Consider the following 25,669-nt stretch of genomic DNA (forward strand, 5'->3'; position numbering starts at 1 on the left):
TATATACATTCAACCCCCAGTGATGTGGTTCCTCAAAGTGGCTCACAGTAATGAGGGCAATCATCATGGATTCAAACCTCCAAAGCCTGAGCTAAATACTCCTTTTCTTGTTATAAGGTAATCATCTCAGGCATTTTGTTCCAGTAACAGACATCTAATTAATACACCCCTTTCCATTCCCTTCACAGAATTAAACAAAATGGGAATTATTGACTTATGTGATCATTTGTTTAATTTCCGAGTTTCCTATACAGGTGTGGACTTAAGCTCCCTGGAACTGCTTTTATCTAACCCCCAACACATCATTGACATAAAAAAGTCACTAAGATAAAACATCTTGAAAATAAAAACTAGGAAGAATGAGTAGATATGAGCAAGCCTGGAGGTCGAGAGGACCAAGGAGATCCCCACATACTGGAGGCCATTGCACGTCGACAGAGCTGCCCTGGAGTCTTGGACGCCTCTGATGCTCCCATGATAGTAGCAGTGTTCTCCCCCCTACAAAACAGAGGAGGAGTTACTGACCACGTCTCACACGTTGGTAACTCTGCTCCTGATAGTTCTGCAGAGAAAGGCCATCAAGGATCAGAATGCATCTGCCAGAGAAACTCAAAGCCAGAAACTTTCTTGTGATTAAGGGAGGGGAAAGGGGCTTTCATGGGGAATAAAACCAAGCAAATGCATTTCTTAAATATGCATCACAGAAGCAGATGTGATTACACAGTAGTTTTCTCTCTCCTTTTCACACCACAGCTCTTCCAGATGTTTCTTCTCGTGTTTATACACATTTTGAATAGAATCTTTTTACTGCTATCATCTGATTCACCCCACTTTAGAAATTATCTTCCTGAGGTACTCTCTACATTATCAAAATAGAAACATAAACACCAAGCCAACCACAAACCTTTTATCTACAATGGTGTACCACCTCCAAGATAGGCCAGGGAAATAATGGCACAAAATGTTTGGAAGTAACCAACCAAAAACTGATTTTCTCAAGGCCCACTCCACAAGATGGAACCCATACCTGACACCGCCTGGGACCAGATAGCCCAGGGACCTAGGATAAAACTGTAATACTGATCTAAAAAAAAGAAAAAGAAAAATGGTAGTCATAAACTGACTCTTAATGATATTCTGCTATACTTAAAGATCAACACTTTGTTAAGGCATCATCAAAAAAGCTTCTTCCTGCAGTAGATGGGAACAAAGATAGAGACATAGAGCCAGACATTACATAAAGAAAATATATATTCAAGAAAAATCTTGAAACACTTAGCCTTAAAGAGGGTGTCTCTATCAAAGGCGTTTCCTCAGAGCTCAGGAATCCCCAAGGAAGAGGAAGAAATTAAGTGCCAGGAAGGTTGGGGATTTCTAAATGATGAGCAAAGCTCCTAGGAACTCAGACTGAGGCATCATGCGCAGGGCCCGCCCCATCTGTGCCCCATCTGCATCTGCAGGACCACTGCACCCACAGCATGGCTTCCGGCTCAGCATTTTTACAGGAGTTCTGCGTGTGTGGAGGGGTGGGTCTCTGGTTCTTGCGCCTTCTCTTGAGCTCTTTTCCTCATGTTGATTTGTCTTTGTACAACTTGGAAGTGATAGTTTTTGTTTTATCTTATTATATCTTTTTTGTTACAGCTTTTAAAAAGAACAAATGAATGAATGAATACCTAGCCACTAGGGTAAAGGTAATTTATGCTTGCTGAGAGAGGGGAGGACACTGGGTATATCAACTACTCCAGGGCAGAGAAGTTGACAACAAACAAGGCCGCCTCAGTTTCCGTGTGCTCTTATTTGGTCACAGCTTGTTGTTTTCTTTGTGAGTGGTGTTCTAGTCTGTGTTCTTGGCTTGCGGGGATTTTATTGCTGTGTTTCGTTTTTATTGGTTTTTGAGAAAGAACTTAAAGTTAGGTTGGTATTGAGGGGCAGAGGACCTGGAAGGACTTGAGAGAGGGGAAGAATATGGTCAAATATATTTCAATTTAAAAAATGTTTTAAATAAGAAAAAAAATCATAAGCAAAAAGTTTTTGGTTGTATTTGTATTATATACCAATAACATTAAGATAAAAAAATAAACAAGAAAGTCACTCCCTAATACAGACTCATGAAATGCCTCTCATCCCAATACATTTCAATACCACTACCCATCTTGGGTTGAGCCGCTAGTTAGTGTTCATATTATGACTCTGGAAAAGTGTTCAGAGCTGTACTATGGCTTCATTACATTTTCTATTTTTCTATGTTTTTAATTCGAGGAGATATTTTGTTTCACTATTTGCATCTTTGTTTTATATGTAATTAACATCCTCTAGCCTCTAAGAGTAATATAAAACTCCTCCTCTGTGATCAATGTATCAGTCAACGTGGCATGCTCATTTTGTTCCAAGGGACACTGTGGTGTTTGCCTTCAGCCCCATGCTTCAGTCCACCCCTTTGTTTTCTGGGTCCCTCTAAGAGGCAGCATGCAGGACTTCTCTGGTCCACTAGGAGGCAGCATGCAAGACTTCTCTGGAAACTTATGCAATCTTTTTTTGCCTGCCTTCTGCGTTTGACCCTAAATTCCATGTCTTCTTCATTTATAGTCATCACCGCCATCCTCCTTAGAGAGGCACACAGTGTCTGACACTTTTTTGAAAAGTATTTATGATAAAGTGAGCAGTCACAATGGTAAACTTTTCCTCAGCCTCACAGTTGAGCCGCAAGATGGGTAGGAAATACCAAACTGACCATGACTTCCTCTTGGAACTTCAGAAACCTATATTCTTCTAGTTTCTGATGTTGCTGATTCAGAGACGATTACAGCATTAGGCATTTTCTATAAAATCTATGGTTTCTTTTTAAAGAGGTCTTCGGGGCTCCTATTCAGCTCCATGTCCACAGTCTTGGCATGAGCCTTCGTATGGATCTTTCGTCTCCATCAATCTAAGTCTCCAGAACACTCAGAACTGAAAACAGCTCGTGTGCTTCCCTCTGGGAAGCAGGCTTTTATTATGTCTTTGCCCATTTCCTCTCCAAGCTCTTTTATATACTGGCTACTTCAACCAACTGGAGATGGGGTGGTCACCCGGCTATGTGGGTAAAGAGTGAATTGGGGTGGGTAGCGTTAGTTATTCCAAGTACACCTTTCACCTCACCACCCCTTTCCAGACGCCACTGACTCCTGGACCTCTCTGGCCTTAATAACATGAGCCAGCTTGCCGTTAGCAGCCTCCTCTCAAAATAATTCAACGGGGTAAGCAGTGTTCATGCATAAGAGAATAGTTACTGACCTTCCTGCTGCCCACGTCCTAAAACTGCATGAACATTTCCTACTGCCCTCTCCACTTGGCTTTGTCCTAGTAGGCTTATTTCCCTTTTGAATGGGTTATTGGGAAGACACAAGATATCACATATTATAAGTGCTCTATATGTGGGTTGCTCCTCAGTTCTCAAATAGCAAAGTTGCTTATAAATATTGACTCATATATAGCATGTCAAGTTCTATTTGTGTATTTAACACTGAAACCTATAAGGACAAAAGGGTTCACACATCTCAGCAACTTGAGAATCCAGGTCAGAATACAGCAATTACATTTCAAATTCTTCACATAGTTCTCAATTACATATATTATAATTGTATATATTTATAATACATATAACATATAAGATGTATTAGACACATATATACATATATGCAGTAACTGTAAATTCTACCCAAGTTGTTCTTTAGAACTTTGTGTAACAAAAAAAAAGCTATCCTAAGCCAAGTGGTTGGAAGAAGTACACAGAAAACAGTCATATTCACTTGGCCTTCCCAAGAGTAACTGTTTTCCAATTTTCCTTTAAGATATTCTTATTTTCTGCGTAAGCTATTGTATGCTGATATTACCAGCTCTTCTTAGACATACATTCCATCCTCTTGTACTAATGAGAGGAAGTTGACTCTCTAATGGTTACCTATTGAATTAAGGTAGGAAACTGTATTTGACCATGTCTTATCAAGTTCTTTGAGCCTCAAGTGAGACTGCAGATAACGTTCAATCCTTGTCCTAACACCATACTCAGCCTTAACATCTAAAGTACACAGCTAGTTATATTAAAGCATTATGAGTAGTTTGGTGATGTCCATTTTAGTGCTTCTATTGGAATATTTTCTGAGTTTCTTGTTAAATTTATAGAAAGTTTTTTTTAAAGTATGTTGAAAAATATCACTTGGCAACTCTGCAGATTCATGTTGCTGCTGTAGTTGATTGGGACAGAAAGGACAGAAATCCCACATGAGGAATCTCACTTGCTGTGACACAGAACAATCCCTGAGAATCCACTATCTTGACTGATCACTATTGGACTGTGACCACAATCTTCGTGTACAAGTTAGGAGATGGGTAGTGTGCACTAAAGGCTCTGGCAAGAGTAGCAAAAAGACTGGCTGATGTCACATCGTCAGGAGCTCTAGTCCACAAATCTTCTTCCAGGTAAGAAAAGCTCAGACTACTATAGAGGTCGAGTCAGTGTTGACCAAGAGTGGGCACAGAAGTCAGCGTTGACCAAGAGTGGGCACAGATTTGGGATTAAGCAAGCAGTAGCAAGAGCTAAGTCAATGTGTGTCTCCACTGATGTTTATATTTTCAGATCCAAAAATGTTCTTCTGTTAATTAGATCTGACAAAAATGGATCCTTTAACAAGCAGAACTTTTTGGTAGTCAGAGGGAATGAGGATTTTTAGGAAGTCAACTTTCTCAGTCATGTATTCCTCACGACCAAGGACCCCAAGAGCTAAGTCATGTTCATGTTCACATAGTAACGGGCTCCTGCATTAGGTTGGCAAGCTCAGAATTCCGCGGCAAACCTCCGGTGCATCCTTCACTGTTTTGTTCTTGTTCACTGGCTTAGGGGTGGCTGTTTGTTTCTAGTTTTGTTTGTTTGAGGGCTTGTCTGCCTGTTCGTGTGTGTGTGTGTGTGTGTGTGTGTGTGTGTGTGTTGCTAGGGACTGAAGCCAGGACCCTGAGCATACTGAGTAAGTACTCTATCACTAATCTACACTCCCCAATTCATGTGATTCTCATCTCATCTTTTAAAACATTTCCTCACCGGGTGGTGGTGGCACACGCCTTTAACCCCAGCACTCCGGAGGCAGAGGCAGGCGGATCTCTGTGAGTTCAAGGCCAGCCTGGTCTACAAAGCAGTTCCAGGACAGCCAGGACAGTTACCCAGAGAAATCCTATATCAAAAATAAATAAACAAACAAATAAATAATCAGAAATGAGTGGAGAAAGCAACTTAATGATTCAAGCCATAATAACTGGAAAGTTGGGGGGGGGGGTCTATTCTATGACTTCATTGCTGTATTAATAGGCATTATTTGATTCCACTCACTTTAATAAAAAGGAACATTTCTACTCTCCCAGTAACCCACTCAAATAACAATGACATAAAAAAGCCACATTAACCCACACGACAGAGGACAGAGAAAAGAGCTGGAAGTGGACGGGGTGCCTGTGAAGGCGCGGGAGATGGCCCGCAGATTGGTGGGAATGACCCTCTTAGATTTGAGGTTTGGGGATGAAACCAAAGGGAAGCAAAACCAACAATTAATTTTTAAAATTTTTCCAACCTTTTGTATCTGTTTAATTATCTCAACCACTTAAGCAAAATTCAATCTGTCAGTGTGTGTGAGAGCTTCGCAGCCCAAGAAACGCAGGTAGACCTAGTCATTCACGATGACTGAGAACTGGGGTCTTACCCTTGGTTACTCAAGGTCTTGTAAACATTTACAAACAACGGACACCACCCATCTCAAAGAGCTCTGCAGACTAGGAGAGCTCGACCTCCCATCTCGAAGAGCTCTGCAGACTAGGAGAGCTCGACCTGGGAAGTGCTGAAACGAAGATGCCACCGCAGTGATTATTTTACGTCTGGGTTTTTGCCTTCGCTTTACAAATTTGCCTACTGACAAAGCAATGCCAGCCTATTTTTAAAGTGAGTGGTCTGTAACTGATTACGAGTGCCTGGATTTGCTGCAGAATGAGAAAATGAAAAACTACGTTCAGATAGTTGGGGAATTTGAAATTTCAGCACCATTTTAATAATTTATCTTCATTAAATTCAACAGGGAAAGAACTCTTCCAGTAGTGTATTGATAAAGTGTGAGACCATTTCAGCTCTGCCAATGCCATATAACTTTAATACTTCATATTAATTATATTGCTCAAACTTAAAATAGCTTTGCAAGGAACGAATGTTGTCTGCTAGCTGGATTTTATAGGGCGATTTTTAACACCCCCCCATGTTTCTTTCATGTTCTTGAATGTCTTCAGAATATTGCCAAAAAAGGTAATATTTTGAATGATCAACAACAGCATTCTTAACTTTAAACTGGAAATCTTAATGACTTTAATTTTATACTTAATATAAATGTTCTAACATGTATAATCTTTCCCTGTTATAACTTAAATTGCTTATTATTTACCTAATAGTAAACAACTTTTAAGCTAGCAACTAATTCAAAGACTACAAAAATATCACAATGAATATACAAGTAATTAGCGGCCCATTTAAATTTACTGTAAGAGTAGAAACCCAAACTTTCTGGTTGGGAACAAAACATAAAAATGAGAACTTTTTATTCAAATGTGCCTTAGAAGTAAGAAATAGATGGAGAACACGGTCTGAGAAAATTCATTAAATAACAATAAAGGAAGACATTACGGGAAAAGAGAAAAAGGAACATGGAGAAGAAGGGGGGAAAAGAAACCAGAGAAGAAAACACAAGACTGAAATCGTCCTGTCCAGTGCAGGTGCCCTAGCTCAGCTCTAACACCTAGAGGCAGTGCCCTCCCCTCCACTATCAGGACCACTGGAGACAGTGTCCTCCCCTCCCCTATCATCAGGACCACTGGAGGCAGTGCCCTCCCCTCCCCTATCAGGACCACTGGAGGCAGTGCTCTCCCCTCCCCTACCAATCAGGACCACTGGAGGCAGTGCTCTCCCCTCCCCTACCAATCAGGACCACTGGAGGCAGTGCCCTCCCCTCCCCTATCAGGACCACTGGAGGCAGTACTCTCCCCTCCCCTATCGGGACCACTGGAGGCAGTGGCCTCCCCTCCCCTAACATCAGGACCACTGGAGGCAGTGCCCTTCCCTCCACTATCTGGACCACTGAGCCTACAGCACTCTCAGGGCCAGCATCTGCAGATTCAACCAATATCATGATGAAGAAACTTAGCAAAAACTACTATTTCTTTGAGGAATGTGTATAAACCACCATCCTTGACAGACAGATTTCTCTACACCAGTGGTTCTCAACCTTTCTAATGCTGTGACCCTTGAGTACAGTTCCACATATTGTGGTGACCCCCAACCATAAAATTATTTTTATTGCTACTTCATTACTGTAATTTTGCTACTGTTATGAATCCTAAAGTAAATACCTGATATGCAGGATATCTGATATGCAACCCCTGTGAGAGGGTCATTTAACCCCCCCTAGAGGTTTAGAACCAGGTATGGAGTCTAAACAGTCAGCTATTTTTGCACGTATTCATATTGCACTTGGTATTGTAAGCTACAGATGACTTAAATGATTTAATAGGATGTGTGAGGTTCACAAATCCAAGCAAGTTTTATACAGGAAACTTGAGCGTCCGTGGATTGGAATGTCCCCTGTGTCATCCTGGAACAAGGGACGACTAAAGACATGGTGCTGAGGACATGTCCTCTCCAAACCCCCGGGCTCCGCTGACTTCTACCTCCACCTCAGGAGTCATGCCTATCAAGGACCCACTCACCCGGATGGCTTCCCTGCCATCCTTCTCCACAGCCCTCACAGACACCGTGAGCTGCAGGCAACCCAAGCTCGAGCTGTGGCTGAGGGAAAGAAGAAGGTAAGGACAAAGCCTTCTCCCCACGGAGAAGGGGCACGCCTCTGGCTCCCTGGTGCTTGTGATTTACCTAAAACAGAAACCAGGTCAGAAAAGGAGTTGAACTGATATTTTTTTGCTGAACATGCATGTGTGTGTGTGTGTGTGTGTGTGTGTGTGTGTGTGGTCAGTGTGGTATAGAACACGATGTTTTGTTATGGGTAATGAAATGATTGTTGGTCAAGCACACTGGTGTGTCTCCTGTGAGTACCTAGGAAAGAATATTGGAAATCTACTGTCAGCAATTCCGTCACGTGACAGTATCACTGACAACAATTCTCACACTGCACACTAGATTCCACACGTATGTTCTACGTCATGGGTAATTTTGACCTACATCTTTCCATTTTCAGTGGATACCTGGCCCTGACCCTTGACCCCTGACCTCTGGCCCCCTGACCCTAGAAATCACAGTACTGCTCTTTTCAATATTTTGGCTTCCTTAGAACCCATGTACTCTCCTCACTAAAGGAATCTTTTTCTTCCTGTCTACATTATATCATTGTACATAAATGCAGTGGACTGGTATTCAGTCTTTCAACAGAGATGCTGCCATTTGCAACAACATGGATGACCCTGGAGTACATATTTACCCACTGGCCACATTCATATTTAACATGGGAATCTTGTCCCCAGTGTGTGTGAATACACCACATTTTCTCTACTCATTCATCCACTGATGACCTCGACAGTTGCCTTCAGTTCTGGATTGTTGTAAAGAATACTGCCGTGAGCATCTATGTGCCTCTTTCTATGTGGACATGTTCTTGTCTGGCTGTGTGTGTGTGTGTGTGTGTGTGTGTGTGTGTGTGTGTGTGTGTGTGCGCGCGCACGTGTGTGGAGAGAGAGAGAGACAGAGACAGAGACAGAGGCAGAGAGACGCGGTCTTCTGCGTCTCTCTACCTTACTGCCTTGAGACAGGGTCTCTCACCGAACCAGAAGTTTACTGATTTATCTGGGCTGATTGACCAAGGAGCTCTCAGGATCCACCTAATTCCATTCCCCAGTGTTGGGGTTACAACCACACATAGACATGCCTGGCTTTTTACATGAGCACTGGGGATAAACACTCAGGTCTCCATATGTGTAGACAAGTGCTCTTGCCCCACCAAGCCATCTCCATGGTCCCAAGGACCTATGTCTTAACTCACGGAAACACACCTAAGATCGTCAGAGGCATGCAAAATTAAACTACAGTGAGCTATGCCTCACACTTACTAGAATGACTATTGTAGAAAAAAGAAAAAAGGCAAGCAATATATGTTAGAATGGTTTGTGAGCTGAAACATTTGTAGATCTACAGATTGGCATGGCCAATTCAAGAGTGCATATTCATTCAAAAATAGAAAGGAACTCTAAATCTCAAAGAGAACTGCACTGTAGGCTCGTCTCAGCTTCATTCACGCTGCCAAGCTGGAGAAACTGATGGAAGTGTGAATGAAGAAATCTGTCCCCAGTGGAAGACCCAGCCCTGGCAGGAGGGAAATCCTGCCTCTATGCAACACGGGGGCCCTGTGCTAAGTGGAAGAACCCAGCAGAGAAAGACAAATGCTGTACTGACCCTCAGAGGTAGCATGCGAGTCCAGATCATGGATCAGAGGGTCGAATAGTGGCTCTCAGGGGCAAGAGGAGATCGGGCAGATGAAGAGATGTTGGTCAACGCATAGAAAACTCAGAGTGTGGGTGAAACAGACTGTGGAGACAGTGCCACGCGTGACTACATACTTAAGAATCCGCCGTGAAGTAGATTTTAAGTGTTCTCACTAACAAATGTAAGTACAGGAAGTAAAGGATGTGTTCATCAGGGGATGCTAATTGTTCCCCAGCGGACCCATGCAAAGCATGACATTTGGCACAACTCAACTATATAATATTCTTATGTAACCCAACTATATAATATTCTTATGTATAAAATCCAAGTCGCACACCTTAAATATACAATTTGCATTTTTCAATTATACTTCAATAAAGCTGGGGGAAAAAAAACACTCACAAAGGACCACATATTTTAGGATTTCATTTATGTTCCAAATAGGCAATTTATAGAGACAGAAAAGTAGATTAGCAGTTACCTATGATGGGAGGGAGAGCCGCTAGGGAACAACCACTAATAGATAAGGCGTTTCTTTGTGGGGGTGATGAAAAATGTCTTAAAATTAGATTATGTTAATGGATGCATGATTTTGCAAATATAGTAAAAAAATTTAATTGTGTACTTTACAGTATATAAATTACGCCCCAATAAACCTGTTTAAACCAAAGAAAACATAAATAAGTTGCTTTTTAAATGAGTAAAATGAAATCAACAGAGTTGTTTTATTGTATATTACACTGCACTTTGTCAAGGGGCAGCAGACAGAATTGTAATAAAATCTGCTTGGCTGGGCACATAAAGAAGCTGCTCCGTGTGCGTTAGCAAACATTTGCCTGGCACCTCGCCAGTGAACCTGATGATTCTTTTCCTCTCCAGTTCCTGTATTTACTTCTCTTTTGAGTCCACTTTCACTCAGCAGAAGTAAAAGACATTAACCTCATCTAGGAACGGGAATGAGGGACCGTTCGGTACAGGGAGACAGAAAGGCTGTAACCGTGAGCTCAGAGTACCCAGGCATCGGGATTTTCATCCCAACAGGAATTTATGCAAAGAATACCAAGTCCCAGAGGATTTTAAGTATCCACATCTCTATTATACCTCATGGCCCTCATAGGCTGTTTATGATTCCAGGCTTCTCTAGTCGGATAACAGCAGACAGTGGGTGTGGGGAGTGTTTATGTTTATACCTCCTTTGTCTAAACAGTTAAAGTGTCTTTTATATTTTAATTAGAAGTATATGGGAAGTGTAGTGGAAACTTGCATGTGAATGTAGAATCCAGAAAAGGGCTTTTGGATGCCCTGGAGGTAGAGCTACAAGCAGGAGAAGGGCATACTCTTACCCACTAGGCCACCTCTAGGGCTACCTGAGATCAGCTTACAGGACGGGTAGAAACCCCCGCCACTCCTCCGCATTAACGTCTTCTGGTACTCCTTTCAAAAGCCTCCTCAGATAGCACAGCACCTAATCTTCGTAAAATTCACTTTTAAAATGCTCCTAAGTTTATGGGTGTAATGCGAACATGAATTTAGGCATAATTTCAGATGCAAAAATTGTCATTATGACCAAAAGTCATAAACTATATACAACTCTTTGATCCAGAGAGTCTTATTCTTAAAATGAATCCTTCATCACTTACAGTGTATTTAGACTGCACCTGGGAAATTTGTCCTTAGGACAATTGTGAGGGAAGGCTGGAAGCAAGCTAGATGTCTGTGGCTTAATATTCTTAAATGAATAATAACAACTTAGAAGAACATTATTCAGGTATTTTTTTTATAAAATAATGAGCCAATAAAAACATAGGTTTCATGCATGCTAATTAGACTATCATTAGATTTTATAAATCCTGCACAGAATGTGTGTGTGTGTGTGTGTGTGTGTGTGTGTGTGTGACGTCTTCTTGGGTCTTAAGGATGTGTACGTCAGTGTGTGCGTCCGTGTGTGTGTGTGTGTGTGTGTGTACATATACATATATATAAAAACTAGGATATTGCCACTAAGCTGCTATCATTAATCCATTATCTGTGGACAAGTCAGTTTGGGTACATGAGCTGTTAAAGGAAATGTATCATAAATGAAACAAAGGGGATGGAGGTAAAGTCAAACTACAGTGAACATAGCTCCTTTTGCCAGAGTTGATGTAGCTTTTGCTTTAAATATGTTACAACCACAGGAGGTTTGGTATATCTTATTATTAAAAAGCCCTCATTTGCAGTACTTCAAATGAACTCTGTACACCAATTAGCTATTATACTTCTAAAATAAGTGTGAGCTCCTTAGAAGTTCAGGTCAGGTTCCTGAGGCTGCAAAGGTGTGCCGTTTGCTGAGTCTGAAAAGTCCTTGCATGATCTCCTCCAGGTTCATGAGTCAGCACGCACCCGGTTCACAGCCCTGGTGCAGCTGACAGCAGCATGGTTTCGCACAAACACCAGCAAGCACCGTTCTGGTGCTTCAGTTGGCACTGCTGGTCCCTTCCCATGGCCTTAGTCTCAGGGGATTCAACCCTCCCAGATCCAGCTGAAGGAGAGAGCGGACAGTAGTTAAGAGCCACAAGCGTGCAAGTCCCCCGTCTGTGGAAACAGCTCAAAGGCCAAAGGACGCTGCAAATGTGCCCACTGCTAACTAGACAGATCTAAGTCCCAAGTCCCGCGTGACTGTGGGCAGTGTTTCTAATTAGGTCACCCATAAACACGTGCTGAGACGGTATGGCCTGGAAATCCCGGGCTCCCTGCCTCACAGCTTTGCAAGTCTGGACGCTTGGTACCGCTGCTGCGCTGATGTTCACAAGCCGTCTGCAAAACACAAACCCTTGTTTCCCCCATTGCTTGTTTCTGGCTTGCCGCCCAATTGCTGTGGTTTACATGGGCACTACTGAGAGCCTCGGTGGCACCAGGACAACCACTAAAAGTCATAATTTCTTTTCTGTACCCATTCCATGGATTTTTCTGGCTGACTTATGGAAATCACTGTTTGGTAGGCACTACCAGCGATATCCCTTTTGCTCGCGTTTAACCCAACTTGTTCCTTATTGGTTCTTCATGGTCAGAAGAAAAGATCGCCTCCACCTAAATAATTTCAGGTGCCCCACTATGTTTAGGTTGCAGCCTGTGGTGGCCCTGGGCAAGTTTCTTGCCTTCTCTATGTCTCTGTGCATTTCGTCTTACTATAGGGACCTGTTGCAATGGTCAAGCCGGGAAGGGCTGGGGCCACAGTGCCGTGGTAGAGCACTGTCTAGCATGCCCAAGGTCCTGAGTTTGGTCCCCAGCAGGAAAAAGTAAATAAAATAAAATAATGAAATAAAGTTGGAAATATGAGTGCATGCCTGTAAACTCGGCATTTGGAGCCAACCTGGGTTACACACAGCCTCAAAAGAGGGGAAAAAGAAGAATATCCCCCGGATCTCATTTCCCCAACTGCCTTCTCCCCATGCGCACGACGCGCTTGGACTAAACTGCCACTGTAAGAGTTGTTCACGCAGTCCTATAATTTTGATTCCATGGCCATGAAAGCCTGAAATCAAGTCTCCAAAACTCGAAAACTCAGAGTGCCAGCATTACAGCAGGGGTGGAAAAATTCACATCACAAAACTGTTTCATAAACAAAATTGTCTAAAATGTACAAAATTGCCTTCAAGCTGTGCATGTATGGGGTAGGTGAAACATAAATTAAAGAACTATATCTCCAAATATCGCTTTGTATACACAGCTACTTTAAAAAATTAAAGCCAAAAGACTTCTGGTTCCAAGTATTTTTAAATAAGGTTACCCAAATGGTATTTAGTATATGGAACAGTGAGGTTCATCTGATCATTGAACAAGGTAATGGATGTAAAATCAAAACACTAAAATTCCCTTATTGTCCTGAGTATACAGAATCTAACATGGCCTCAGCACTTTGAGTTCTCGTGAATTCTTCCTCAGTAAGTCAGTTCCTTGCATAGGAGGCTGGGCGATCTTACTGACTGACCTCAGGACAGATACACTTTATGATGCAGGAGATCTGGCCCTTTTACTATACCTTAGAGTACATTGGTTTCCCATTCTCATAATGAATCTCCACGTAGTCAGAAGACAGCAAACCACTGCAAAAGGAAAGAAGAAAGAGTGAATTCTGCATCCAAATGCTAGGGGTTTCAAGATAGCTCGATAATGGATAAGGGGAGCCTGGAAAGCGCAGACTACAGTCAGAGAAAAGCAGTCTGGGGTCAAGTCTCCAAACAACACCCGGGGAAGCAGGAAGAGAAGGAAAGGCAGGAAGAAAGGAAGGGACAGAGGGAGAGAGGGGAGGGGAGGGGAGGGGAAGGAGGGAGGGGGGGGAGAGGAAGGGGGGGAGGGAGGGAGGGGGGGGAGGGGGGGGAGAGGAGGGAGGGAAGGAGGGGAGGGAGGGGAGGGGAGGGAGGGAGGGAGGGGGAGGGAGGGAGGGAGGGGAAGGGAAGGGACGAAAGGAGGGGAAGGGAAGGGACGAAAAGAGGGGGGAGGGGAGGGAAGGGGAGGGGAGGGAGGGCAGGGAGGGAGGGGAGGGAAAGGGATGAAAGGAGGGGAGGGGAGGGAGGGGAGGGGAGGGAGGGGAGGGAGGGGGGGGAGGGGGGGGAGGGAAGGGAGGGGAGGGAGGGAGTGGAGGGAGAGGGGGGAGAGGAGGGAGGGGAGGGAGAGGAGGGAGAGGAGGGAGGGAGGGGAGCGGTGGGGAGGAAAGAGGAGGGGAGGGAAAGGAGGGAGGGAGGGAGGGGCAGGGAGGGGGGAGGGAGGAAGGAAGGAAGGAAGGAAAATCCTCCAGTCTACTGAGGAAGATAAAACATGGTCAATTTGAGGGAAACCCTTAGATTCAGCACCTGAGGACCTGTCAGTCAAAACAACCAAACTAAGCAGCATGTAGAAGACAAGCCCTATTAAACACACACAATTATGCTCTAATGGATCATTGGGGAGGAATACAGAAAAGATCTGGCAAACATTCCCCATAAAGGCCAAATAGTAAACACTGTGGCTCTGCCAGCACTGTGCTCCCTGCGGTAACAATTGACTTCGCCATCCTATCAATGATACATAAACAAATGAGCATGGCTGTGTCCCAATAATGTTTTATTTGTGGAGAATCATATCTGGATCTCATACAATTCTAGTGCACTATGAAATGGCATTACTTTGAATTTTTAAATCCATTTAGAAATGCATAGAGCCAGCCGGGCGGTGGCTCAGCCTGTAAGGTGCGCTCGCGCGAGTAAGTGTGGTCCCGAGTTCGAATCCCATGTGATTCTGTCACGTGTGTCGTGTCTATCCGTGTGTGCTTGTGCGAACCGTGTCCCACGGCTTCTTGTGGGAAAAAAAAGAAATGCATAGAGCCATCAAGACAGTCCAATGGAAAAAAGCACTTGCCACACAAACCTAACAAGCTGAGGTCAATCCACAGGTCCCATTGGAAGAAGAGACTGGTTACTGTAAGTTGTCCTCTGAACTGCACACAGTGGACGGACACACATTCTACTTCACACCCAAAACACAATAAAAAATAAATTCTAATTTTAAAAATTAACAACATAAACTTGGAAGTCAGAACAGGTTTTAGACCTAGCACAGTCCACGGATGGAGGTGTCGCCACGGGCAAGTTTCACTAACTTGTGTAAAATACAGTTTTCAAAAATATGAAAATCACAGGCACTGTGAAGAAAAAATTGACTAAGTTAAACCACAAATATGCATAACTTAGCCTGGAAATCAGCACTGGGTACTCAGTGTTGGGTACTGGGACGGTCGCTGCTGTCGTCATGTGACCGTCGCTGCTGTCAGTCATTTTAACTCAAGTTTTAAAAATGCATTCACCTGAACACAACCTAAATGCCCTTGACTGAAGAATGGAAAAGGAAAATGTGGTACATTTACACAATGGAGTACTACACAGCAGAGAAAAATGACATCTTGAAATTTGCAGGCAAATAGATGGATCTAGAATATATCATGTTGAGTGAGGTAACCCAGACCCAGAAGGACAAATATCATATGTACTCACTCATAAGTGGCTTTTAAACATAAAGCAAAGAAAAACCAGCCTACAAATCACAATCCCAGAGAACTTAGACAACAATGAGGACCCTAAGAGAGACTTACATGGATCTAATCTACATGGGAAGTAGAAAAAGACAAGATCTCCTGAGTAAATTGGGAGCATGGGGACCGTGGGAGAGGGTTGAAGGGAGGAGGGGAGAGGTAGGGAGAGGAGCAGAGAAAAATGTATAGCTCAATAAAATCAATTTTTTTTAAAAAAAAAAAATGCATTCTCCCCAATGGAAGTGTGAAATAAGCACTTGGTCACGAGAGTGGAGGGAGACTTGAGTGCCTGTTCTGTCGATAAGGACAATGCCTCAGGCCCATGGGGACGGGCAAAGCCCTCCTGCGTCTGCTTGAAAGTGTTGGTAGCGTGCACAGAACATGTTGGTAGTGTGCACAGAACGTGTTGGTAGTGTGCACAGAACGTGTTGGTAGTGTGCACAGAACGTGTTGGTAGCGTGCACAGAACGTGTCCAGCAGCTTCCTCCTCCAGGTGCTTCCCCAACAGAAGCCTCCTACTGACTCCTTCCCCCATTGCTGTACATAGCAAGCACGAGGAGGTTCCAGGTTGTTGAGCAGCTGGTGCCCCGCCATCAGAGCAGGCATGGCACCCTGATTCCAGCTTCTCCAGACACCCATGTGTCTGTCCTTCCTTCATTCCTTCATCGCTACAGTCAGATATCCAGAACCCAGCGCAGGGTGCTCCCTGCCCACCTAAGAGTGCTGGGTTAGAACACCTGGATGGTGAAGGCGACCCCGGAACAGTGGGAGCTTCCTCCCAGATCCCCAGATTAGGCACAAACCACACCCAAACACCTGTTTTCACAGAGCTATCCTTTATTAAGGGCAAGAAAACTTAAGTGGCTGCTCTCTGACTTGAGCAGAAAAACAGCAGCAAATGACCTTGCAGGTGTCATTTTTAAGAAGAGAAAGGAACAAGGGGAAGGGGAGAAGGGACATCTGTCCTGGTGGGGCAGAGGACCGCCTCCTGACAGAGGGACACAGATGTGGCACATAAGCAGAAGTAAATGGGGAAGGCCCATGTTAGGATGAGGTCTTTAATTTTAACTGGGTATGTTAATTAGGTGAACCAAAGGGTGCTTTTGATAGCTGGACTTTGGTAGTCAGCCTCAGGAGAAGAAAGTAGTCAAATAAGGGAACAGGCCTGATGTTTAGCTTTAGGAAAGCAATCTCATGGTTTTCAGAAAGGAAGCGGGAATGGGGGAACAGGACATGGTCTGTCAGAGCCACCCTCACCGTGCTCAAGCTGGCCAGAGTCCTTCGAGTGTCTGTCCAGATCTGCCACCAGAGTAATGACAGGAGTGACAGGTCACACTATGGGACACTTACTCCTTCATCTTCACGCCACACACATGTCCTAACCAAGGGTCTTTGTTTCCTCTTCTACAAAAGGGAAGGCTGCAACAGGTGACTCTGCAGGGCCCACCCCACTCAGGCACGCTGACCCTACTAGAAGTCACTCTTGTTTATTATTTCTTTTTCAAGACAGGGTTTCTCTTTAGCTTTGGAGCCTGTCCTGGAACTAGCTCTTGTAGACCAGGCTGGCCTCAAACTCACAGAGATCTGCCTGTTTCTGCCTCCTTGGTGCTGAGATTAAAGGCGTGCGCCACCACAGCCCAGACCTCTAGAAATCACTCCTAACAGTAGGTTTATATGTAAGGAAACTTCAAACGACTGACAGAAGAATTGGAGGACTCGTGATTCTGTGTATAGTTCAGATCAATTCCTGATGCACCCTTATGTGACTCCATAGGAGGCTTTGGAATGGATGCTCCGAGCCTGTCAGCAGTTAAGGAGGAACCTCCCCTACATCTAGCATGCCCTCTGTGCACCAAATGACAGTTTTTACAACACAAATAACATGATGAATAACATAGTGTCTGTGGTGGTTTGAATGGCCCCCATAGGCTTATATGTTTGAATACTTGGTCCCCAATTGGTGAAACTGTTTGGGAAGGATTTGGAGGTGTGGCCTGGTTAGAGGAGATCGCTACGTTTGAGGTTTCAAAGGATACACGTACCAACTCATTCCCAGTGAGCTCCCTCCCTCTTTCTCTCCTTTTGCCCCCTACTTGTAGCTTAAGATGTGAAGTCTTAGCTGTTTGTGTTGCCATAGCTTTGCTCGGCCATCATGAACCCTCACCCTCTGACACAGCAATCTGGTCACAGGCTTTGTTTTCTAAGCTGCCTTGGTCGTGGGGGTTGTCTCAGGACCAGAAAGGGAACTAGGACAGCATCTATACTTAGACACGTGTCCATGTTCACCCAAACAACCCCTGACAAATTCCAAGAACTCTCATTCATATCATTCACAGCAGCTCAGAGTTGTCAGTTCATGTAACTAGCTAGCTCAGGCAGCTAATGCTGGGCACCACGCGAACTCAGCTTCACACCATGCCTGCTCCCTCCATCCACCAGAAGCGTCTCTCTTTTTCTCTTTTTTTCACAACGTGTGCGTGCGTGCGTGCGTGCGTGCGTGCGTGTGTGTGTGTGTGTGTGTGTGTGTGTGTGTGGCGTGAGAGACAGTGCGTATGTAAAATGGTGGACTTCATCCTTTCCTCAGGAGCTGTACACCTTAGTTTTTGAGGCAAGGTCTCTCCTGGGGAGCTGAGGCTCAGTAACTCAGCTAGGCTTGCCAGCTAGCACGCCCCAGGAATCCTCCTGCCACCACCTCCTCCTCTAGCGTGTGCTTCATTTGGAGCTTTTTGTACAGAAATGCTAGGGATTGAAGTCAGGTCTACATGCTTGTGAGGCAAGGACTTTACCCACCGAGATGCCCCACACTCCCTGCTTATGATATTTTTAATTCATCAAATGATTACCTCCTTAAATAGTGAGGAATTTAGGTTAATAGATTCATACAAGCATAAGTTTATTACCTACAATGATGCTTCTGCCCTTAAATATATATATATATATATATATTTTAAGCAATGGTTTTAAAAGCAAAAAGGGCTTGTCAATTGCTGTTTTTCTCAAGTGTAGGGGCAAAGTATTACTCCTTTGAGTCTAAACAATAAAATAAGAGTTTAAAGTGGGTTAAAAGGCCGGGATTTAAGAGTATAGCAATGATACACCTGGTGGGTGAGAATGATTACAGGTTAAATAGAGGCTTTGTGTTAAGTTAGACAAAGACGCGTGCTAGGCAAAGGCACAGTGTGAGCACAGTTCAAGGGAGCTGAGCTGCAGGCGGAGAAAAAACCTAGCAAGAGCGGGGTAGGAAGGAGCAAGGATTAAGGCACTGAAGGGCTACAAGAGGAATTTGATGGCTTCCTCGATGACATGGGAGGTTATATCAGAAATCTCACAGTACAGGTGTTCCTTAGCTCTGCGGTGATGAGCCCATGTGCCAGAATACAGTTTAAAAACCCTAGTACAAGGAGAACAAGAAATACAGGACTGTGACTTCAGAGTGAAGAGAGGAAAAGAAGAGGATTTAGGTGAAAAACATCATACTGGCTTTAGGTGTATAGCGTCAAGGGTGAGACTCCGCACTCAAAGGGCTTGATCAACCAGCACGATCAAACTCCCTTCCGAGGAGGCAGCTTCAGAGCATGTGAAGCAGCTGAACTACTGTGTGGCTATCCGTGTGTCCACGAGAGTCAGCCAGGATCTGTTAGCAGCCTGACGGGCAGCATTCCATCCAGAAGAAATGGCTGCTCCCAGTCTAGTCCTTACCAGTCCTATTGAAAACAAACAGCAGCAGCAACAAGGACAACAAACACCTCACGTCATTCAGGACCATGTTCCAGTTTTCCCAGGCATGGGAAAATGGCCCAAAGAATAAAAAGAAGCCAATACGGAAAAAAAAAAAAACCTATCAGAAGTAGGGCTGGAGAAATAGAAAACTATCAGAAATGAGTTAAGAGAATTGACTGCTCTTCCAGAGCACCTGGGTTCGATTCCCAGCACCCACATGGCCAGGGCACCCAACATCTCATACAGACATGCATGCAGGCAAAACACCAATGTACATAAATAAAAAATTAAACTATCAGAAATAGTAAGATAACTGGTTACAAGATAAATATGAAGCACACATTCCTATGTAAAGCAGCAAAAACAATCTAGAGATGATGTTGTGGTTTTTTATTTGCTTTGTTTTTTTTGTTTTTTTTTTGTTTGTTTGTTTTTTTGAGACAGTGTTTCTCTGAAGTTTTTTAGAGCCTGTCCTGGAACTAGCTCTTGTAGACCAGGCTGGTCTCGAACTCAGAGATCCGCCTGCCTCTGCCTCCCGAGTGCTGGGATTAAAGGCGTGCGCCACCACCGCCTGGCTGTTGTGTTTTTTTTTTTAAAAACCACAACAGATGATATAGGTGGAGTTCCCAGGATAATAATAAACTTTAGATAAACATAATACCCACATACACATGTTACTACTTAATGCCCTAAGAATAAATAAGTGTAAATACACATGAAATTAACAGCAAATCCTTAGCTTTAAAAAACAAAAAAATAAAATAAAATAAGTCATCACTGAATGTAGCAGTCTCAATTCCCCATGGGAACAGTCCACATGACAACAATGTCCATCACTGTCAACCTACTTGAACATTAGTGAAATTCCAAACAAAATCTCAAGAGTTTTGTTGTTGTTTTTTTTAACATGATAAAATTACTCAAATACATCTTTAAGAAAAAATGTGCATTATTTTTCAAATAAAATGAGGAAAACCAGGACTTTGGATCAGTATTACAGGAACTAAGGTGAACAGTGGCCCCATCATCAACCCCAAAACACAGCAGAACATCCAGAAAACTCCCCAGTTCACAGAAAAAGCTTCACGGTGGGAAGAGCAGCATTTACATCTAAAAAGTGGAAAACTGGAAATCACCAGACGGCCATGACTAAATATTTGGGGAAAACTGTCCCCTATCCCACGCCTTATACAAAACCAAGACCATGTTTTGAAGTTGTGTGCATTTAGTAAAGGACAAGCTAACTACACAAGTGCAGGTGAACACCAAAAGGAAGTCTTTGAATAGATGACCTTGATCCCAAAAGCAGAGATAAAACTGTAAGAGTAAAATATATGGAGATAAGCTGATAAAACAACCAAAATTCAAAACAGATTTTTAAAAAATATGTGCAAAACAAAGATTTCTATCTTTAATTTAAGGGTCTTCTAAAAACCGAGAACATTTCAAAAGAAAATTGGACAAAAGACAACCAGGAGGCCACCTGGTCAAGGAACAAGTCTTGTAAAATCTGACAAGAGCTGCTAAGGGTGATCAATCCCGTACAATACACAACTGCAACAGCCTTGAGAGACTTAAAAATTAAAATAACAAAAGAGGACATTTACTCGCTCCATTTACAAAATAAAAGTGAGTGACAGTAGCAAGTGCTGGCAGGGTTGCGGGGAAACCTCCACCCCAGAGGCCCATTTGGCAAAGGGTGTCAAAGGCTGCAGTGTGTTCCCCTTCCATCCAGTTCTGAGGAGGAAAGATAACAAGTCAAAAGCAACATGCTCTCTTGCACAGATACACATATTCATACATTCGCACACACTCACATACATCAACAGTCACATCTACAGTCACATCTACACTCACACACTTCACACGCACACTCACATGTATATACACACGTATGTCCACTCCCATCCAGACTCATACTTATTCACATATCCATACTCACACCTATACTCACTCATATGCACACACATGTGCACGCACGTGCATGCACGCACACACACACACACACACACACACACACACACTTACTTAGATGTGAGCAGGTTGATTTGTGCTATTTTACAGACACTTGGAGAAATGTTCACACGATCGAGGAGAAGAAGCCGTGTGAAAATTTCGGACCCCTTCAGGATGTGTATCTGTGTCCAGTCACAAGCAGAAGATTTCCTCCCCAGCTATTGCTTCCTATGGAAAATCCCATCATTTTCCTTTCTTTCTTCTGTTTACCTAAATTTCCCTCGGTGATCATAAGGCTACCTTCTTTTTTTTTCTTCTTTTGAGACAAATTTCACTATGTGGCCCTCACAGAGAAACTCACAGAGATCTGTGTGTCTCCGCCTCCTGTGCACTAGAATTAAAGGTGTGCACCGCACACCTGGCATAGAGCACCCATCGAATGACATCATCGCAAAAGCTTAATATTTTAGACCAACAAATATTACGCACTCTATTTTGCTGTAAAGCATATAGAACTCAATTTAATATGCTAAACTTATTAAAACTATAAGACAAAAACCAAAATACTTTGCAAAAATGTTATTTTGTATACATGTAGCTTAATCATTAGCAAATAAATCTTTTTTAATTTAGTTTTTAAGTTTTGCATACAATGTAATTTGGTCATATTTATTTCTCCCAAACTCTTTCCAGATCCCCATTTACCTACCCAACATCATATTCTTTCTCTCTCTTGAAAAACAAAGGCAAATCACACACACACACTATACACACACAAAACAAAACAACAACAACAAAACCCCTTGAGCATGCAGGAGGGGTGGGCTTAAAAAGTCAGGTTGTGACAGTACACAGGCTTAAGCAAGGGCTTGGTCCTTCCAAAGAAACGAATGAGAATTTGGATTTGGAAAGCTATCTATAAATGCTGAAAGCAAGCATTACATCCTCTGTCCAAAGAGAATCCGAGGTCTTTAGGACCAGGCACAGGCTGACACAGAGAGGCTCCTTTACTGGGTCAATTAGAGCCATCAGCAAAGTAATTAATGTTAGCAGCAGGACAGAGCTGCAAGAAGCAAGCACACACACTAGGAAGTGTTCTCTCCACGTATGAGACCCTGGAGTGTAACCCTCCTTCACTCATTTGATTAATTGAGGAAATCTGAATGAGACAGGAAAGATGAGAATTCAACAATTAAGAGAAATGAAAGATTAATTTATAACAAAATATTTCCATTCTTTAACTTTTATTAGAAAATCCATTAGGCAAGGGCCAGCTATATTTTGTAGGTGTAGGAATGGGTGTGTGCCTGTATATATGTATATGTGTGTGTGTGTGTGGCGTGTGTGCGCATGTGTATGTATGTGTGGTGTGTGTGCATGTGTATGTGCATATGTGTGTGGTGTGTATGTACATGTGTGTTTTATATGTGTGTGTGGTGTGTGTATCTGTAAATGTGTATGTATAGAGTCAATACTGAGTGTCTTCCTCAGTTGCTCCCCACCTTAGTTTTTGAGACAGGATCCATTATTGAACCTGGAGCTCACTGATTGGCTAGATTGACTGATCAGCAAGTCCAAGTGGGCAGTATATCCAAAGTCCTCCCAAAATTAAGGAAGGAACTACCACAATGGTGCAGTCAGAGATATACTTTTTCCACAACAGCAAACCACTGTGACAAATAGCACAACATAGCAAAAAAGGAAGAGAAGAGGATATAAGGAAAAAATGAGTAACCTTCAACAGCTTCTTCATGAAACACAGAATTACTACCACACAAACAGCACACGGTTTTTAACTACCATTTAGGAAAATGGCCTTCAGGCAATTCTAACCTCGGAGCACAACCATAGCACCCCAAAATTGTCAACTGACCTTGAACTGCTTTTTATGATTTTTTTTATGATTTACCTAGGGTACTGCTGATTTCTCTAAAGGCAATTTTCATTCTCCCAGATGGGATATTTTAAAATATTAGCAAGGCCAACGGGCTTGGGAAGAAAATTAAGGAATTTTCTAGAAACATAGCCATTCTTGTGTAACTTCTTTCAGAAGAACCCTCTCCTCTTGATGATGACTTTGAAGCAGTATCATTTCTTAACTTGCTATCTGGGCATCTTTGGGTTTACTGTTTAGCCTTGGTGCCTTGGTCCCAAAAGAAAGCCTTGACTAGACACACCCTAGAGCTGTCTCTAAGATCTAGGAGAACTCTCTCACACTGTGGAACTACTTTGTCCCTAGCAGAAAAACCAGGAACCCTGGATTACTGGATGCTTAAAGAAACCTCCAACTCTCAAACAGCGCCTGTGTGATGGTCTTCACCTCCGGCCTTTACGGTCAGACTTTGAGAGAGCTCATCGGCTGCTGGCACTGTTCTGGGAGGCTGTGGAACCCACAGAAGATAGCACCCACCAGCAGAAGTAGGCCTCACAGGGGAGGTGTGATCTCCTGCTTCCTGTTTCCTCAGGATGTTATTACCCTTTGGCACACACCCCCACCATCATGAAGCGAGCTGCTCCATTGTGCCTTCCTCACCAAGACAGAATTGAACCATTTGAAACCATGAACCAAAACAAAAACTCCTTCCTTTAAGACATTTCTGTCAGTGACACAGGAGTAGGTAAGACACCCCCTAAAAGGAAAGGATGCTAGTAACGGTGACATACACGGTCCATCTGGAAGGTGCATTCTTTGTCAGATAATCAGCTGTGGGAACAATGAGATGCCTGTAGGCCAATCTTCTCCATAAAATGCTGGGAACCAGCTCCACTCTTACCACCTCCACACTGGGGAAAACTGCTTACACTTTCCCTAACTCTACACATTTCTACACACCTCGACCAAAAGAGAACGCCTCTATTTACAAGATAGTCAAGATATTATCTGATATTGTTTTTACAGATCTGATTAATAATTAACAAAAAAAACCTCTCTTACACAGAAACTAATCTGAAGGCCAAAAATCAAGAGTTGCCAAAGTTACATTTGTGTTAACCAATCTAAACAGTCTGCAAAACCATTACTTCGCTGTGACAAAAATAAATCCGAAACTTCATGATCACATTAACATGCTTTATCATAAAAATGCTAAAAAAGCAGGGATAACAGGGAGAAATCAGTGCCCATTCTGCAACTATCTTATAATTAGCAAATTGGAGAGCAATTAATGTCACTTTGAGAGACGTGTATAAAATAGTAATTAGAGGTGAGTAATTTAATCTATTCCAGTCTAATTATAGAGTCTAGACATTTTGCATAATATTAAAACTGGATTTTTATCTCTTAAAAGCTATTTAGAGCATTGTTTGTGCATGACATTCTAAAAATGTATCTTAAGATCACTTTCAATACTTTAGAGGTAAACAAACATTCCTTCTATCCTGGTGTAGATGTGGCCTGCCAGCAACACAGTGGCTTTAAAACACAGAACAGATCTGTAGGTCAGAGTCTGAAAACAATCTCTGTACATTGGGCTTTTTCCTACAGCTAGACAACTCTCACTGCGTGCTCTTAAAATCTTAGTCCAGGTCAACAATCTTACATTCACAAAGTGACTCTCGATATTTGGATCAAAAGCAAAACCTTTGTAAGATTCCAGAAGCTGACAAATCCCAGAGAGACTGACATAGAAAAAAAAAGGTTAAAAAAAAACTCTTCTATTTGGGTCTTCCAGGGGATATATTTATAGTTTAATTTTAAAACCAATGCTTTTAGTGCCCTGGTAGAAACTAGCATTAACTGTATATGATCCACACTGATACATTTACTAAGCATTAATACAGGTCTCAGACCCATAAGAGATTAGGACTAGAGACAACAGAGAAATAGGTGGGCTCTAAATTATCTGATTCGCGTCTAAGGAGGCCACATCAAAAAGACAACTCATAATAGAGCAGAAAGCAGCATGAGTGATTTCACGGGGAAAAATGAGAAATCTAGTAGATTCAAAATTCTGGACCTAGACAATAGTCAAGACTTGCAATGTCTACAGAGGCCGAGAACACGGCAAATGGTGCCCACGAGGAAAGCAGGGAGGCTCCCCGAAAACCTCATCCCATGGCAAGTGCGCCTACCATAGTGCCCCTAGAGAACCCCATGACCGTGGAGCCCCCGTGACAGGACTGATGCTCCCTCTTCAGGGGTTACCACTCAGCTCCCAAACACACACACACTGAGGCTTATTCTTCCTTAGAAAGCCCACCCTTAGCTTGGCTTGTTTATAGCCAGCTTTTCTTAACTTAAATTATCCCATCTACTTTTTGCCTTTAGGCTTTTACCTTTCTTTATTCTATATTCCTTTCTTTCCTTGTTACTTCTTGGCTGGCAGTGTGGCTGGGTGGCTGGACCTTGGTCCCTCTCCTTCTTTTCTCACCTTCTTCTCTCTTCTCTCTTGAGCCTATATTTCTCTTCCTACTTATTTTCTCTGTCTGGCAGCCCCCCCCCATCCCTCTCTCCC

The 25,669-nt window shown here is 43.0% G+C and overlaps 1 protein-coding gene across 1 annotated transcript in view; it reads right to left on the bottom strand.

Annotated features, from left to right (window-relative positions):
* Adam23 (ADAM metallopeptidase domain 23) overlaps positions 1-25,669 on the bottom strand; it is a 159,461-nt gene that overhangs the window by 71,142 nt on the left and 62,650 nt on the right. Inside the window, exons 4-5 of the mRNA XM_042055634.1 lie at positions 13,515-13,578; positions 416-498 (exon numbers count right to left, since the gene is read on the bottom strand). Of these exons, the coding sequence (XP_041911568.1) occupies positions 416-498; positions 13,515-13,578 (147 nt within the window). The remainder of the gene's footprint in view (positions 1-415; positions 499-13,514; positions 13,579-25,669) is intronic.

The sequence above is a fragment of the Arvicola amphibius genome, chromosome 8 (genome assembly GCF_903992535.2).
Source record: "Arvicola amphibius chromosome 8, mArvAmp1.2, whole genome shotgun sequence".
Classification (NCBI taxonomy): domain Eukaryota; kingdom Metazoa; phylum Chordata; class Mammalia; order Rodentia; family Cricetidae; genus Arvicola; species Arvicola amphibius.